This window comes from Grampus griseus, assembly GCF_964374135.1.
Source record: "Grampus griseus genome assembly, chromosome: 8".
NCBI lineage: Eukaryota > Metazoa > Chordata > Mammalia > Artiodactyla > Delphinidae > Grampus > Grampus griseus.
This window is the reverse complement of record NC_139002.1, coordinates 94,231,045-94,249,567: the sequence shown is the minus strand read 5'-3', so window position 1 is coordinate 94,249,567 and position 18,523 is coordinate 94,231,045. Positions and strand designations below refer to the sequence as shown.

General features: G+C 39.6%; 1 protein-coding gene across 3 annotated transcripts in view; it reads right to left on the bottom strand.

Annotated features, from left to right (window-relative positions):
* Positions 1–547: 547 nt before the first annotated feature.
* Positions 548–18,523, bottom strand: part of TTC17 (tetratricopeptide repeat domain 17) — a gene marked incomplete at its 5' end in the record, with an annotated part of 154,947 nt that continues 136,971 nt past the window's right edge. For all 3 annotated transcript variants that reach the window (XM_082660692.1, XM_082660691.1, XM_082660690.1), the window contains 3 exons: positions 548–1,681; positions 3,280–3,423; positions 4,642–4,761. In XM_082660692.1, the coding sequence (XP_082516818.1) occupies positions 1,550–1,681; positions 3,280–3,423; positions 4,642–4,761 (396 nt within the window). In that variant the 3' untranslated portion in view covers positions 548–1,549. The remainder of the gene's footprint in view (positions 1,682–3,279; positions 3,424–4,641; positions 4,762–18,523) is intronic.

Genomic DNA, 18,523 nt, shown 5'->3' with positions numbered 1-18,523 from the left:
AAGACAGAAGGAGAGTTGACAGGCATGTCTGATTGCTCACCTGCTTCTAAGAAATTACAGTCTCTGCTAGAACCAAATGCTCCAGGTTTAGTGACCCAGTATTTGAGATGATTGGTGTCTGATAATGTTCTAGGAAACCCTGTGTTCAGTGGAGTCCTGTCCCAAAGGGAATGCTCAGTTTCACACTGGTACAACTCTCCCCAAAGTTCCACGAAGCTTACTTCGACGAACTTTAGGATCAGGGCTCACCGGAGGGCTGCCTTTGTGGTTTAGATTATTCTTCCTTTCCCAGGAAGGTCAGTTATCAACTCTGAACATCTGCTGACTGTGCATCTTTCCTGGTCAAATGTATTGTGTTAATGAAGTTCATCAACCATAAAACCTAGTGATGGATTGTTTCTCCCCACACCTTGCTGTGGTGGAAAGAAAGAAAGATAAAGACAACCTAGGACTTGAGAAAATCTGACCCAGAGTTAGAGTTAGGCTTCAGAGCTGTCCAAATGAGCCTGGTTCCATAAAGAAGAACCACACCACAGACCTATTCTCATAAACAACTTTTATTTTTGTCCTCAGTATGTGCCCTTGAAGACTCCCAAATGCCTGGAGTTTCTGACTCTCCTTGGACCAGAGGCATAAGCATTGTACGGAACACTCAACCTTGGCTCACCACTCTCCTGAGGGGCTAAGTCTGAAGGCCTCAGAGAGAGGGAGCTGACACTCATGCCTCATTCCAAGATGGGTAACACAGTGAACAAAGAATTAGTAAAACATAGACTCAGTCTGTAGAGGGCTTCAAATATACATATTCTATATATATAAACCTGTTATATAGGAGTTCAACTTATTGGTTTCCTTGTGATTTGTAATTAAAGTACAAATGATATCGATGTTGTACACTGCTGATTTCCCCTTCTCAGCCCCCCTCCCTCCCCAACATAAATAACATCACAAAGGTCAGGTGATCCTAAGAGTTTTTGTTGTAAATATTTTGTTTTTAAAATCATTTCCCCTTCCTCCCCCGCAAACTACCTGTGAGAGTTTGGATCAGAGCAGCATGGAACGGACAAGGCTGGGGGCAGCATGGAGATCTAGTGGGGAGAGCGTGGAACATTGCTTCTCACTGACTGGCACCAGATGGGCTTCTGCATTTCCACTGACAACAGAGGCTACGACGGGAAGCAGAGAATGTGCGATGCGGTTTCGCCCTCCTCCGAATCGGAGGAGGTTGGCTGGACCACTGAGAAAAGCCCTAAAGGCATCGAGGTTTTGGAGACAGAGCACAGCTCCAGAAATGTCTTGGCTCAGTATTTACACAATATCTTTAGGCTGCATTTTCCTTTTAAGAAATTTATGTTTCAGGTTGGCTGGGGGAAAGAAGGAACTTAAAAACCAAAACAAACCAATTCCCACATATGTAAAAGTCCTGTTATATGTCTTACTCAGTTACTGTCATACACATCATTAGAAGTAGATACTGACAATGATTGGTTTCTTATTCCTTTTCTGAAGAGCATGAGAAAAGAGAGACAGGAGAGAAGGGAGGGGTGAGCTAAGGAGAGCGCCGGCCCTTCTTCAGGATTAAGTGACACTGGATGGTCTGGATTCGGTTCTTGGCCGGGACAAACTCGGGCTGCAGCTTCAGTGTAGATTCGTACCACACCAGTGCCTTTTCAAACTCTTCCTGTGAGGGGCAGAGGGACAAAAGTGAGAGGGGTACTACCACCAGACTAAATATATATGGTGACTTCTTTTTCTGTGAAAAGCACATCTGTGGTAGTGACAGTCCTGCAGTATTTTCTCAGTGGATCTAAATCTCTGAGGAAAACTCTAAGGTCTGGAGGAAACAACTACCTCCATCCCCAAGGTATGAAATAACAAAGAAAATTATGGCAGAGCCCAAGAACCAGAGGGAAAGGGGATATCAAGTTTATAGAGGTTTGGCCCAACAATAGGAGTAACTGTGGTGGCAACAGTAAGAACCAACATTACTGAGTACCTGCTGTGTGCCAGGCACAGTGCTAGGTGCTTTATGGAATCCCTTCCTTTAATCCTCACAGAAACCTCTAGAACTATGTCTGGCAAAAGCTTATTGTGCATCTGTCTGAATTTTCTACTGTTAACTGGAAAGATGGAAGTCATGTCAGGTATCTCAATTAGACTTGGAAATTCTGAAACAGTTTCTTCTTCTCCCTAACACTTGAAAATACGAACACGGTTTGGAAATGATCACTGCCATAGTGAAGGCGTTAATCTTTTACTTAGACTAATACTCTCAAAGAAGAGCGCAAATCTACTGCTTAAATGGCTCCTTCTGGCCAAACGAGAGGCAGAATTCCTCATTCACAGCAGCAAATTTTGCATTTACTGGGGATGAAAATAGATTCTTCAATTTTAAGAAGCAGAGAGGGAAATCTGCACATTCAGCAAGACCTACCTGGCCAAAATTATATTTCCTGCCTTTGAAGTCACGGGTAACACATAAAACTTAGAGCCTGAAGCTGCTCATTCTATTAACCTTTACTGAGAGTACCGTGGGAAGAGCCCCATGTGGGACCCCAAGCTTTGGATGAAAGTGCATGGCACAATTCCTGTTAAATTCGGCTATGACAGATTCTGGGGGACCCCTGGGACTTTAAGTTCTGAAATCGGTCCTCGTTCTGAACAAGATGGCTTTGCCATTTTATCTGTAAATGGTATCCCATGAAACTAGTGGCATTCCATCATTCATCAAAGCTTTGGTGAGCACCTACTATATGCCAAACCCTGTGAAGTGCTAGGAACAGGGAGATGAAGAGGAGTCTCTTTCTAAGGAGCTCCTGGTCTACGGGGAGAGACTATACTTGAAACAAAAATTATAAAACAAGGTGAAAGTACAAGAGAAATCTGCACAGGGCATCATGAGTGCAACCGTAGGGACCTAGCCCAACCTTGCAGTAAGAAAGCACGAGAGTGTGTCCGTCCACGTGGAGGGTTAGCTAAGGTTTTCTGGAACAGGTGACGTCTCTAGAAAACTGCAGGTAAATCTGACTCTATTACTGTTGAAAACTTAAGGTGCGGAACTACATAGTTGCAAATACGTGGATGAATTTCCTGTATTACTTTAAAAACTCACAAACCCCTTACCTATAAAATATACCTTTGGTGGAGAGCTAACAATTTTAGACGCAAAACTTACAGGAAACTGGAGGACACTGACACAGTCAAAGAGGGTTTGAAATCAAAGATGTGCCCGAGAGAAGGTGGCAGAGCTGGTGTGCTCCGCTCACAGGCCAACCTCACCATCGCCACGTAGACGTTGCCCAGTGTGAAGTGGTTCACAGCAAAGTGTGGCGCGATCTCCACTGCCATGGTGGCCACAATGACGGCGTCGTTCCAGAGCTTGGCGTTGTGCAGGATGTTGGCTAGGCTAATGAGGGGCACGTCCTGTGGGAGGAAGGAGAAGGCGATGGTGATCTGGTGATCACTTACGATCTGGTGATCGTAGGTAATGTGGTCAGCGTTTCCTGGTGAATGGCAGGGTCGTGCAACTCAGCGCGGGAGGCTGCTGTTTGCTACGGGTCTGTGATAGGGAAGGAGCACGCACCAGCCTATCCATGCAGTACTTCTTTCACTGAGTGAGACTTGCCTCAACAAACAAACAAACATGTCAGCTGCGTAAAAACCTGCTGAGTGCGGTTGTTGGCTTCCATCCTGGTGCAAGCTCCTAGTTGCGCTGCAGCTTGGTAAGGGAAGTCGGTGGCCCGATGCTCTGCACAGCCCACGCTCTGGGGCATGCCGTCACAGAGCCAACGGGTTTTCTGCAAGGACCGCCGCACTGCCTGAGGCAGGGGCTGGCAAGCTGTGGCCCACAGGCCAGTCCAGCCTGCTGCCTGCTTTTGTAACTTTTTATTGGACCACACCATTCCCATTCCCTTAGGTATTTCTGTGGCTGTTTTCACGCTATCATGGCAGAACTGAGTGGCTGCAACAGAGCCTGTCTGGCCTCAGACCCTAAATTTGTACCACCTGGCCCTTTACAGAAAAAGTTCCCTGACCCCCTGATCCAGAGTCTTCACCCTTCCCTATCGCCTAGCAGTACAGGGCACAGAATGATGGGTTGATCAAGTAGCAGTATTATTATCACAAATATTTATTAATATCACAAATATTTATTCCCTTTAAATGTGTTACCTGAGCAACTGCTATCTATATTGCATTGTTCTGCGTCACTGGGTTCTTCTATAGGAGATACAGAAGAAACAGAAGAAATGACCCATCTTTGTCCTTGCTGGACACCCACAGAGTGCATGTCATTAATAGGGTCACAGAGGTTTAAGAATTTGCCTAAGATCACAAACCCAGTGAGAGGCAGAGCTGCATTTAGAACTCGGCAATGCCTGCGCCTGATATAATGTTTTGCAGTGATCTTGAAGCCCCTCCCTGACGTTCCATCTTGCTGAGGTAGGGAAGGCACAACAGTGGGTGTAATTCACAGGCTTGTGGTGGCACAAGTGGGGTCATAAGTTTTTCCGCCCTATCTTAGCCTTTTGCCATTTTCTTATAGGCTGAGCATGAGGAAGGTTGTTGAAACCTTAGAATAAACCACTGTGGGCAAAGGAAAGGACTGAGGGATGGAAATTCACACCTCTGAGTTCCACTCACCTTCATTTGGTGTGGAGCATAGTGCAGGGCTTGGCGTAGGCAGTCAATCGCCTTCTTCCCTTGGCCTTTCACTCTCCAGTAGAGGGCTGCCATGCTGGAAAGGACCCAGGACGTCTGGTTCTACAAAGGAATGGTCAGCTAAGGCTGATGCTTCTTAAGTAACACACTAATTTACCACCAAGATTAAGAACAGTAACACAAGTAACACAAGTTAATGACCAATTAACTGAGTACTTACCTGGTCCCGGCGGTCTGCTATACACTCATGTTCATCCTCTTATTAATCCTAATAGCAACCCTATAAGCTTGATTCTACTATTACAGTCTTTTTATAGATAAGAAAACTATGATCCAGAGAGGTTAAATATCTTGTCCAAATCCACTCAATTACTAAGTAGCAGAACTATATTTCATGCCCATGTTCTTTTATATTTAAATTTACTTAGCTTTTTGAACAGGTAATTCATTCACGTTTCAAAAACCAGAAATTATATAAAGTTATACAATGAAAAACCTCCCTGCCATCCTTGTCACTATTATATACAAGTAAACACTATTTTTAGTTTCTTATGTGACCTTCTAGGATTTCTTTATGCTTTATCTAAGCAAATACGAATACAGACTTATCTCTCCTGCTTTATAAGCCTATTACTTACATAAGAGATAACATTCATCTGCACCTTGCTTTTTTCACTAAACAGTACACCTTAGAGATCTTTCTACATCAGTGTGTAGAAAGCCTCTTCATTCCTTTGTTATCAGCTGCATAGTATTTCATTGTTTGGAAGTACCATTATTTATTTAACTAGGTCCTTATTAATGAATATTCCTCTCTCCTCCAATTCTTCACTATTAAAAACAATGCTGCCAACATGACTTTGTATAGGTGTAATTTTGTGTCTGTGCAGCGCATCTGTAGGATACACTTTCAGTGTGGACATGCTATATCAAGGGGATACACGTTAGTTTGATAGAAATCATCACACTGCCTTCCATAGGACTATAGCAATTTAATATCCCACCAGAAATATACATATGTCCCTGTTTCTTTATTGCCTCACCAAGGAGTCTGTTATTAAACTCTGGGATCTTTGATAGGTGAAAATGCGGTTTAAATCTACATTTCCCTTCTTATGAATGGAGCTGACCATCCTTTCATGTTTGACAGCCTTTTGATTTCTTTTCTGTGAACGACCTGTTCTTATACTGTTAATTTTTCTGTGAGGTCTTTAGCTTATCTATATGAGAAAGCTCTTTAGGTATAAGGGAGATTAGTCCCTTGCCTGTATATGAATTACAGATACATTCCCCCAGGCTTCTCAAGTCTGCCTTTGGACGTATGTTGCTTTGTGTGATATAAAGGTTTTAATTTCTGCATAGTTCAGTTCATTAATCTATTTCTGATGGCTTCTGGATTTTCAGTTAGGAAGGTCTTGTTTACTCCAAGGTTATTAAGAATTTTTACCATGTTTTTTTCCCCCAGAACATTTGTAGTTTCATTTTTCACATTTTAACCTTTGATCCACTTAAAATTTAACTTGCTGTAAAGTAAAAGATATGGCTCCAATTTAATTTTTCTCCAGATGGCTACTAAGTTGTCTCGATAATAGTTAATGAGTTAATTCCTCTCTCCCCCACTGTGATGCTACCTTTATCATATACAAAACTTTAGTACTTAATTTAGGTCGAATATTGGGTTAATTTAGGTTTAATTTTGCATTTTCCTGTCTATTTCATTCTGATGGGTGGTCTCTAACTCCCAGCCATTACAGATGAGGCAATCAGAAAACTTACCCTGCTTCCTATCTTCTTTCTGTCTTCCAATCTATTTTTTGGGTAATTTTATCATTTTTCATTGTCAGGGCACATAGCATTTATATTCTGTTCTATCACCCAGTTTCCTGCCTTTGTTTTTGTATTGGTTCTACAGTTAAATATAGCCCTTGATCACTGACATTACTTTTGTGCGGCTTCCCTAGTCACCTCCTGGTTGGCTGAAGTTTATCTTCTAGTACTTTTCTTAAGAAGGGCTGATGGGAAAATTATTCTCTGAGATTGTTGTTATGGGCTGAACTGTGTCTCCCCAAATTCATATGTTGAAGTCTCAAATCTCTAGTTCCTCAGAATGTAACTATTTAGAAATAAAGTATTTAAAGAGCTGATTAAGTTAAAATGAGGCCATTATTGTGGGGCCCTAATTTAATATAACTGGATTTATGTGAAGGATTTATAGAAGAGGAAGAGATACATCAGGGTCATGTGTGCAGAGGGATGACGGCGAGAGGTGCCAACAGGGTGGCCAACTGCAAACCTAGGAGCGAGGCCTCAGAGGAAAACATCCCTGCCGGCACCTGGATCCCCAACTTGTAGCCTCCAGAACTGTGAGAAAATAAATTTCTGTTGTTTAAGCCACGCCGTCTATAGTATTTTGTTATGGCACCCCTAGCAAACAAATACAATCATGTAAGTTCAAAACTTTCTGTCTCTAGCCTTTATGCCTGAAGCACAGCTGGCTGGATGTAAAACCATGGCTCATTCTTTCTTTCCTTGAACAATTTGCTGGTATTGCTCCATTGCCTCTTGGTTTGAATGGGGGCTGCACAGAAATCTGAAGCTAGCCTGATGTGTTCCTCCTTCTTTATGACTTGATTCTTCTGACTGGCTTCCCACAAGGATCCTTTTTTTAAGAAAATAAAATTACCTTTCTTTAATGCCAATATCTGACACATACTGAAGAACATATTTATATATATACACATACAACAAATATGTAATTATATAAAATATACATGTATGCTGTAAAGCATAAAATAATGAATATTCCAGAAACCGCTACCCTACTAAAGAATGAACCTGCTTCTCCTGTATGTTCTTAACACTATGCCATCCTCTTGTCTTTTCTCCAGAGGCACATGCTATCCCAAGTGTTGTGTTTATTATTCCATTGCTTTTTTTTTTTTTTTTTTTTGCGGTATGCGGGCCTCTCACCGTTGTGGCCTCTCCCACTGTGGAGCACAGGCTCCGGACACGCAGGCTCAGTGGCCATGGCTCATGGGCCCAGCCTCTCCACAGCATGTGGGATCCTCTCGGACCGGGGCACGAACCCGCATCCCCTGCATCGGCAGGCGGACTCTCAACCACTGTGACACCAGGGAAGCCCTCCATTGCTCTTTTTAAACACCGTTCTATCACTTACACACACATATTGGCTCCAACAATACAATACTTAGTTTACTTCTTCCTGTGCATTATAAACATGGTGTAAGCAGTCTTCTGGGACTTGGTGTTTTTATTCGGCCCTCTAAGATTCATCCATGTGGCTATATGTCGTTTCAGTTCATTAAATTTCCTTGCTGCACAATTAAATGTCCATTAAGTGAATATACTATAACATATTTATACATTTTCTGTAAATGGGAGGGTTTGAGTTATTTCTTGTTTTTAAGTTAGCTTCCCGTTGCCAATAGATGTACAAAGAGGTTCTCTAGTCTAGATACCTAGGAGTGGAACTGCTGGGTCAGAGGATGCGCAAATGTCCAACATAACAAGAGAAAGCCAAATTGCTTCCTAAAGGTGTTATGACAAGTTTCAGTGCTATCAGAAATGTTTAAAAGTGCCTCTTGCTCTATATCCTTTCTAACGCTTGTTATTATCAGTGGGGATAAAACAGCATCTTACTGTAGCCTTTATTTGCATTTCCTGATTATTAGTGAGACTGAGAATTGTTTCTTGTGTTTATTGGTCATACATATCTTTTTTCTGTGAAATGTCTGTTAATATCTTTTATACATTTTTCTATTTTATTATTTATCTTTCTCATCACTTTACTTACATGCTCTGCATATTAATCCTTGTAGGTTAAATGTGTTAAATGAATTTTCTCTCACTCTGGTTACTTTCATTTAAAAAATGTCTTTAATTAAGAACTTTTAACCTTTAATATAGTTGAACTTAATAACGTTCTCTTCTCTAGCTTATGCTTGTATATCTTCTTTACGAAATCTTTTTGTACTTCAAGGCCAGAGAGATCATCTCCCACAGTTTATTTTAATTTTTAAAGTTTTGTTTTTGATACTAGAGTCCTTAATTCAGGACTTCCTTAATGGAGTTCATTTTTTGTGTATGATGTGAGGTGAGGATTGAAATTAACTAATTGCCCCAGCAAGCTTTCTGAATAGTCCCCTGTCTCCCCATTGATCTTCCACAGCTCTGTGTACACTAGAGACTTTCTGGGCTTCCTATTTAGTCCCCCTCATTACTTTTGCTTATTCCTTGAGCAAATGGCATAATGTCTTATAATTTTTCATAAAAGTAAGGCAGTTCTCACAACCTATTCTTCTTTTCAAGAGTGTTTTGTCTGTTCTTTACCCTTCCATATTAATGTAAAGATCTGCTTTTTAAGTGCCATAAAAAAAACCCTGTTGCTATTTTGATTACAATAGGATTGACTCTATAAATCTAATTGGGGAAAACTGACATGTTTATGGTGTGTGTCTTCTTATCCATGAACATTACATATCTTTGTTTATTTAGGTCTTTTAAAATGTCTTTCAATAAAGTTTTATCACTTTCTGCACCTAAGTCTCACAACTTTTTTGTTAGATTTAGTACTGGGAACTTTATATTTTTGTAACAAAGTAAATACATGTTAAAAATTATGTTTTCTAATACTTATTGCTGCTGTATAGAAATGTAACTTATTTTTATTTATTGACTTTACAGGCAGCCACCTCGATAGAAACATTGTTATTTCTAAATATTTGTCTGTAGATTCTTTTAGGTTTGCTATGTAGATAATCACATCATTTCTGAATAACTTTTTTTTCTTCCTAATACTTATGCCATTACTTTCTTTTTCTTGATTTACTATACTTGTTAGGACTTTTAGTACAATGCTGAAAAGAAGTGGTAGTGGTGGGCATTCTTTTTCCTGATTTCAAAGAATTATTTTAAATATTTCCCCCATTAACAATTATCTTTGATGAAGGTGTTTTGTTGATTCTTCTCATCAGATTAAGGAAATACTTTTCTATTCTTAATTTGCATTAGGTTTATATCATGAATGTACTGAATTTTATCAGATGCAATCTACTAAAATGATTTCATAATTTTTCTCCTTTAATTTGGCTGATGAAATTTAAGATTTTCCTAAAGTTAGACTGTTTACATTTGTATTTCTGGGATAAACCCAACTGGTCAAGGTGCATCTTTTTTTTTTTTTTTTTGCGGTACGCGGGCCTCTCACTGTTGTGGCCTCTCCCGTTGCGGAGCACAGGCTCCGGACGCACAGGCTCCGGACGCGCAGGCTCAGCGGCCATGGCTCACGGGCCCAGCTGCTCTGCGGCATGTGGGATCTTCCCGGACCGGGGCACGAACCTGCGTCCCCTGCATCGGCAAGCGGACTCTCAACCACTGCGCCACCAGGGAAGCCCAAGGTGCATCTTTTATATATATATATATGTATATATATATATATATACACACACATATATAAATAAGATATAAAAAATTCAAAATTACAGCTGTAGATTTCAACATACCTCTCAATAATTGATAGAAGTAGACAAAAAGAAATCGGTAAATATAAAGAACATATAGAGAGTATTATCAACCAACTTGACTTAAATGACATTTCTAGAACAGTCTAACAACAGCAGAAGATGCATTCTTTTCTGGTGCTTATGGAACATTTATCAAGACAGATCATATTCTGGGGCATAAAACAAGTCTGAATAAGTTTAAAATAATTCAAATCATACAAAGTATACTGATTTACCACAGTGTAATTAAATTAGAAATCAATTAAAGCAAGACATCTGGAAAATACCCAATAGTTTGAAACCACATAACACACTTCTAAATAATTTATGGGTCAAAGAGGAGATTAGAAGGAAAATTATAAATCATTTTAAACTGAATGAAAATGAAAATATGACAAATAAAACATGTGATATGCAGCTGACACAGAATTTAGAGGGAACTTTTAGCACTAAACCCCTACATTAGAAAAGCAAGGGATCAAATTAGTAACCTAAACTTCCATACTGAGAAACTAAAAACAAAACAAACAAAAAACTTGTCAAATGAAATCCTAAGCAAGCAGAATACAAGAGGTAACAAAGATAAGAGCAGATACCAATGAAAGAGAAAACAGAAAAACAATAGAGAAAAATCCATGGATCCAAAAACTCATTCTTTGGGAAGCTCAATAAAAACTGATAAACTTTTATTAGTCAATGTGATGGGGGGGGAGAAAAGATACAAAGTCCCAAGATAAGAATTGAGAAGGTACATTACTACAAATCCTACACATATTAATGGAATGATAAGGAACTATTATGAACAACTTTATGCCAATAAATTCAATGACTTAGATAAACTAGACAAATTAAAGACACAACTAACAAAGCTCACTCAAGAAGAAAGGGCTTCCCTGGTGGTGCAGTGGTTGAGAGTTCGCCTGCCGATGCAGGGGACACGGGTTCGTGCCCCGGTCCGGGAAGATCCCACATGCCACGGAGCAGCTGGGCCCGTGAGCCATGGCCGCTGAGCCTACGCGTCCGGAGCCTGTGCTCCGCAACGGGAGAGGCCACAACAGTGAGAGGCCCGTGTACGGCCAAAAAAAAAAAAAAAAAAGAAGAAGAAAGACAGTTTGAATACTCTCATTAAAGAAATTGAGTTTATAGTTAAAAACCTCTCACAAAGAAAACTCCCTGTTCAGATGGCCTCTAAGGTGAATTTTCTATCAAACATTTAAGGAAGATATAATACCAATCCTCTACAATCTTTTCCAGAAAAATAAGGGTAGGGAACACTTCCCAACATATTACACAGTCATTATTATCCTGATACCAAAACTAGACAAAATATTACAAGAAAATCACAGACTAATATACTTATGAATATAAATTCAGACAGACTGAATGGCTTATCAGCGGTAGAGAAAGGTGTGTGTGTTGGTTTGTCAATTTCTCATTAAATCAATCATTTTCTGCTTTATATATTTTGAGGTTATTTTTATTGCATATGTATAAGGTTAGAAGCAGTATATATTGTTTTTCTGGTGAATTAAAGCTTTATCATTATGTGCTCATTCTCTCTGACCCTAATAATTTTTTCTGCTTTGAAGTATATAGTTCCAGGTAATTAATATAACTATAGCTACTTCCTTTTGATAGTATGTTCCTTTTTGATTAGTATTTTCCCATTAACATTTCTACTATGCTTTAGGTATGACTTAAAAACACGTAGCTCCTTTAAAAAGTTTCCAATTTGACATTATTGTGACTGTTATATTACAGATTTGTTTAAAGACTGTTTATCATATTTCTTGGTTTCTTTTTATCCTGATTCTTGAATACATTTTTTCCTCTTTTTTTTTTTTTGTGGCATTTCTTGGATTGATTTCTTTTTTCTTTTTTGGATTGTTTTTTTTTTGGTCCTCCTGTTCTTACTTCATTATTTTACCCTCAGAGGTTTGGGAGTTGCACATTTTTTTTAAAGGTTACCCTTAAATCTCTACTTAATATTTAACTTAACGAAGTCCAAGTAATATATTAACTCACTCCTCCTGAACATTAAAAGAGCATCTGAATACCTTAACTATGATCATCCCACTCTCAAATGTACATTTCTCCAGTATTTCGGTTTAGCCACTCCTGAGACTGAACCAGAAAAAGATAGAAAACATAAACAGACCAATCACAAGCACTGAAATTAAGACTGTGATTAAAACTCTTCCAACAAACAAAAGCCTAGGACCAGATGTCTTCACAGGCAAATTCTATCAAACACTTAGAGAAGAGCTAACAACTATCCTTCTCAAACTCTTCCAAAATATAGCAGAGGGAGGAACACTCCCAAACTCATTCTACAAGGCCACCATCACCCTGATACCAAAAGCAGACAAAGATATCACAAAGAAAGAAAACTACAGGCCAATATCACTGATGAATACAGATGCAAAAATCCTCAACAAAATACTAGCAAACAGAATCCAGCAGCACATTAAAAGGATCATACACCATGATCAAGTGGGGTTTACCCCAGAAATGCAAGGATTCTTCAATGTACGCAAATCAATCAATGTGACACACCATATTAACAAACTGAAGAATAAAAACCATATGATCATCTCAATAGATGCAGAGAAAGCTTTTGACAAAATTCAACACCCATTTATGATAAAAACTCTCCAGAAAGTAGGCATAGAGGGAACTTACCTCAACATAATAAAGCCCATATATGACAAACCCACAGCCAACAAGGTTCTCAATGGTGAAAAACAGAAACCATTTCCTCTAAGATCAGGAAAAAACACAAGGTTGTCCACTCTCACCACCATTATTCAACAAAATTTTGGAAGTTTTAGCCACAGCAATGAGAGAAGAAAAAGAAATAAAAGGCATCCAAATTGGAAAAGAAGTAAAAGTGTCACTGTTTGCAGATGACATGATACTATACATAGAGAATCCTAAAGATGCTACCAGAAAACTACTAGAGATAATCAATGAATTTGGTAAAGTAGTAGGATAGAAAATTAATGCACAGAAATCTCTTGCATTCCTATACTCTAATGATGAAAAATCTGAAAGAGAAATTAAGGAAACACTCCCATTTACCACTGCAACAAGAAGAATAAAATACCTAGGAATAAACCTACCTAAGGAGACAAAAGACCTGTATGCAGAAAACTGTAAGACACTGATAAAAGAAATTAAAGATGATACAAACAGATGGAGAGATATACCATGTTCTTGGATTGGAAGAATCAATATTGTGAAAATGACTATACTACCCAAAGCAATCTACAGATTCAGTGCAATCCTAACAAACTTTCAATGGCATTTTTCCCAGAACTAAAACAACAAATTTCACCAATTGTAAGGAAACACAAAAGACCCCGAATAACCAAAGCAATCTTGAGAAAGAAAAATGGAGCTGGAGGAATCAGGCTCCCGGACTTCAGACTATACTACAAAGCTACAGTAGTCAAGACAGTATGGTACTGGCACAAAAACAGAAATATAGATAAATGGAACAGTACAGAAAGCCCAGAGATAATCTCACGCACATATGGTCACCTTATATTAGATAAAGGAGGCAAGAATATACAATGGAGAAAAGACAGCCTCTTCAATAAGTGGTGCAGGGAAAACCGGACGGCTACATGTAAAAAAATGAAATTAGAACACTTCCTAACACCACACACAAAAATAAACTCAAAATGGATTGAAGACCTAAATGTAAGGCCAGACACTAGAGGAAAACATAGGCAGAACACTCTGTGACATACATCACAGCAAGATCTTTTTTGACCCACCTCCTAGAGAAATGGAAATAAAAACAAAAATAAACAAATGGGACCTAATGAAGCTTAAAAGCTTTTGCACAGAAAAGGAAACCATAAGACAAAAAGACAACCCTCAGAATGGGAGAAAATATTTGCAAATGAAGTAACAAAGGATTAATCTCCAAAATTTACAAGCAGCTCATGCAGCTCAATATCAAACAGAAAAACAACCCAATCCAAAAGTGGGCAGAAGACCTAAACAGACATTTCTCCAAAGAAGATATAGAGATTGACAACAAGCAAATGAAAGGATGCTCAACATCACTAATCATTAGAGAAATGCAAATCAAAACTACAATGAGGTATCATCTCACACCAGTCAGAATGGCCATCATCAAAAAACCTACAAACAATAATGCTGAAGAGGGTGTGGAGAAAAGAGAACCCTCTTGCACTGTTGGTTGGAATGTAAATTGATACAGCCACTATGGAGAACAGTATGGCGGTTCCTTAGGAACTAAAAATAGAACTACCATACTACCCAGCAATCCCACTACTGGGCATATACCCTGAGAAAACCATAATTCAAGAAGAGTCATGTACCACAATGTTCATTGCAGCTCTATTTACAACAGCCAGGACATGGAAGCAACCTAAGTGTCCATCGACAGATGAATGGATAAAGAAGATGTGGCACATATATACAATGGAATATAACTCAGGCATAAAAGGAAACAAAATTGAGTTATTTGTAGTGAGGTGGATGGACCTAGAGTCTGTCATACAGAGTGAAGTAAGTCAGGAATAGAAAAACAAATACCATATGCTAACACATATATATGGAATCTAAAAAAAAAAAAAAAAAGGTTCTGAAGAACCTAGGGACAGGACAGGAATAAAGCCACAGATGTATAGAATGTACTGGAGGACATGGGGAGGGGGAAGGGTAAGCTGGGACAAAGTGAGAAAGTGGCATGGACATATATACACTACCAGATGTAAAATAGATAGCTAGTGGGAAGCAGCCACATAGCACAGGGAGATCAGCTCGGTGCTTTGTGACCACCTAGAGGGGTGGGATAGGGAGGGTGGGAGGGAGACACAAGAGGGGGGAGATGTGGGAATATATGTATATGTATAGCTGATACACTTTGTTATAAAGCAGGAACTAACACACCATTGTAAAGCAATTATACTCCAATAAAGATGTTAAAAAAATAAAACATTAACAATAAATAAATTTAAAAAACCCACAAATTGTTTTCTACAGACAGTGTTTGTTTGGGTTTGTACACCTGTATAATTTTATTTGCTTAGTGAATCTTCCTTTGTCTCAGACAATCCTTCTCTAGCTGTCATATAGAAAAGTTCCTTTAGGATGGGGCTCCTGGTAAACTTTTTCCAGTTCTTTATCTTTAAGTGCCTTTATTCTTCCCTCCTTGTAGGGTGCAGAATTCTAGCGGGCCCAGTATACTTCCAAAACTGTCATCTGGCTTAGATAGCTGCTATGAAAAACAGGCTGTCATTTGAGTCATCTCTTCTCTATAGGTGATCTGTCCTTTCTGTCCCCATGAGGGCAGAGATCTAGGTCTAAAGTTTTTCACTGATTGATGCCAAGCACCTGAAAAGTATTTGGCACAATACTTTGCTACATATTTGTTGAATGACTGAATAAATGAATGAAAGGCTGCTGTCATATTTCTTAAGCTATTTTCTCTCAGATGCAAATTCAAAATTCTATAATCTGCTTTGTGATACTGTGGCTGGAACTCTGCAAACCACATTTCTCCTTTGCTAGCTGGCTTCTTTTCAGGTTCTGCAAACATATGTGCTAGGGGATTGGAAAGTAAGAGGGAAAGGGACTTTTTCTGCCCGTTTGCATGCTGCTCCTGTCACTGTCATTGTGGCAACAGCACTTTGTGGGCAGCACTCTGGTCTCCAGCTTCTTCCAGCACTCCCAGACCCAGCAGCCAGCCCATGCTCCCTCCTCAGAAGCAGGAAGTCTAGCTCGCTCAGAGCTCTCTCCTGTGGACTCTAGATTTTGAAAATCTCAAATGCTTACCTTCTCATTCCCTACAATTAATATCTCTGGTTTACCTGTTTCCTTTTTTCTTTTTCAGCTCTCCACCACAAGGTACTGTCATGCCTCAGAGATACTGCGGGTTCAGTTACAGACTACCACAATAAAGGGAATATTGCAATAAAGCGAGTCACACCAACTTTTTGGTTTCCCAGTGCATATAAAAGTTATGTTTACACTATACTGTAGTCTGTCAAGTGTGCAATAGCATTATGTCTAAAAAACAATGTACATATCTTAATTAAAAATACTTTCTTGCTAAAAAATGCTAACAATCACCTGAGTCTTCAGTGAGTGGCAGTAGTAACGTCAAAGATCACTGGCTACAGAATCACCGTAACACAAATGATAATAATGAAAAAGTTCGAAATATTGTGAGAATTACCAAAATGTGACACAAAGAGACGAAGTGGGCAAATACTACTGGAAAAATGGCGCCAACAGACGTGCTCAAGACAGGGTTGCTGCAAACCTTCAATCTGCAAAAAATGCAGCATCTGCCAAGCGCGATAGAGCGAAGCACAATAAACTAGGTGCGCCTGTACGCGGTTCTCTAAATTCAGTGTGCTCCTCTGAAATACCTAGTGTTGTTTCTGTTTTCCTGACAGTACCCTGACTGAAACAGATGCTTTTAAGATATCTTTGTCTTTGTTATAATGTATCTTGGCGTGGATTTCTTTTTATTTACCCAGCTTGGGATACATGGTACTTCCTGAATCTGTTGATTCCTTTACCTCCTTGTCTCTATAATACTCCAGGTAATTTTTTACACAACGCTTGCAATTCACTAATTATTTAACTGTGTCTGAATCTATCTAACTCATCCACGGGGTATCTGACTTAATTACTTAAAGAAATATATTTTCAGTTTAAGACATATCAATTAAAAAAATTTACCTACTCATTTTCTATGTCATTTCTTTGCTCACTTTTGTGATTACATCTCTGAGGTATTTTATAATGAAAAATTTCAAATACATATACAAATAAAGGGAACAGTATAATGAACTCCATGTGCTCATCACCTAGATTCAACATTTATCAACAACTCATGGCCAATCCTATTTCATCTAAACCCTCATCCATGCTAATCTGAAGCAAATCCCAGACTCTATATAATTTCACAAGTAAGTTTTTCAGTGTTACCTCTAAAAGATACAACCTCATGTTTAAAAGATAAACTTGAAAAACTTTGGCCTAAAATATTGAAAATTACTCTTTAATACCATCAAGTATTCATCTGGTGTGCCTATTTCCCCCAACTGTCTTATAAAACTTTGCTTTCCTTTTACAGTTTTAATCATAATCTAACTAAAGTTCATACATTGCAAATGGCTAATGTATTCCTTAAGTCTCTTTTGATCTCTAGAGTCCACCACCTAATTTTTAAAATTTATTTCTGTACTAGAAATACAGGGTATTTATCCTGTAGTTTCACACTGACTGGACTCTGCTTACTGCATCCTCATGGAACCATCTGACATGTTCCTCTGTCCCCTGTATTTCCTGTAAGTTGGTAGTTAGGGGCTTGACTGGATTCAGGATTGACTTTTTTTGGGGAGGATTGGGGGCAAAACTATTTCATAGGTGGTAGTGAGAACTTCCAAGAGTACACACATACTGTCTCTCTATTTGTGATGGTAGCAGCCAGTGGTAATCACTGCCATAACTTAATTAGGGGCTGCAATGATCATTCCTAGTTTATTAGTTGGAATACTCCTATAAAGAGACTTTTCTCATCAATTATTTCTCCTAAAGTACTGTTCATTTAGAAAGGAAGGATACATGTTTATTACCATCTTCGTCTTTCCTAGAAGGATCTAGAAGGTCATTTTTAAAAATTGTAGTACAGAGATCAACCTTTCAACCCTTTACTCTGTGGTAAACTGCACAAAGGTTTTGGCAAGGATATATGAGATCAAGATCCATTCCATATGGGAACAGAGTCAAGGAAGGACACTCGAATTAAATAAATAAATCAAGCCTAAAGCCTGGAAAGGAGGCAGAGTCAAGACGGCAGACTAGAAGGATGAGGAATTTGTGTCTCCGCACAACTAGGGCACCTACCAGGCACTGGTGGGGGACCATGGACACCTAAAGGGATGGGAGGAACCCCCAGCGACCGGATAGAAAGTGGGGTGTGGGGGAGGGAGGGGGGAGAAGAACTGGAGGCGGGACAGGACTGGCGCCCCTGAGGGGTGGCTGGGGGAGGGGAAGTGATCCTACACCCGAAGGGGGAAACTGGGGGACAACTGGGAGGACAGAGAACCAGAAGGGAGAGTGGCCAGGTTTCCCCTGCCCACGTGGGCGCCCGGGAGCCTGCTGAGATCCGGGCCTGATCCTCTGCCCACCGAGGCCCCCTCCAGCCATGCGGGTCCTGAGGGAGTGGGAGGGAGGGAAGGGGGAGCAAAAGTAAAGGCTGGATCTATGGGTCCGGCCTCCCTGAGGGGCGGCTGGGGTAGGGGAGGACTTCCTACACCCAGCGGGACCCACCCACGGTTAGGGGTCCA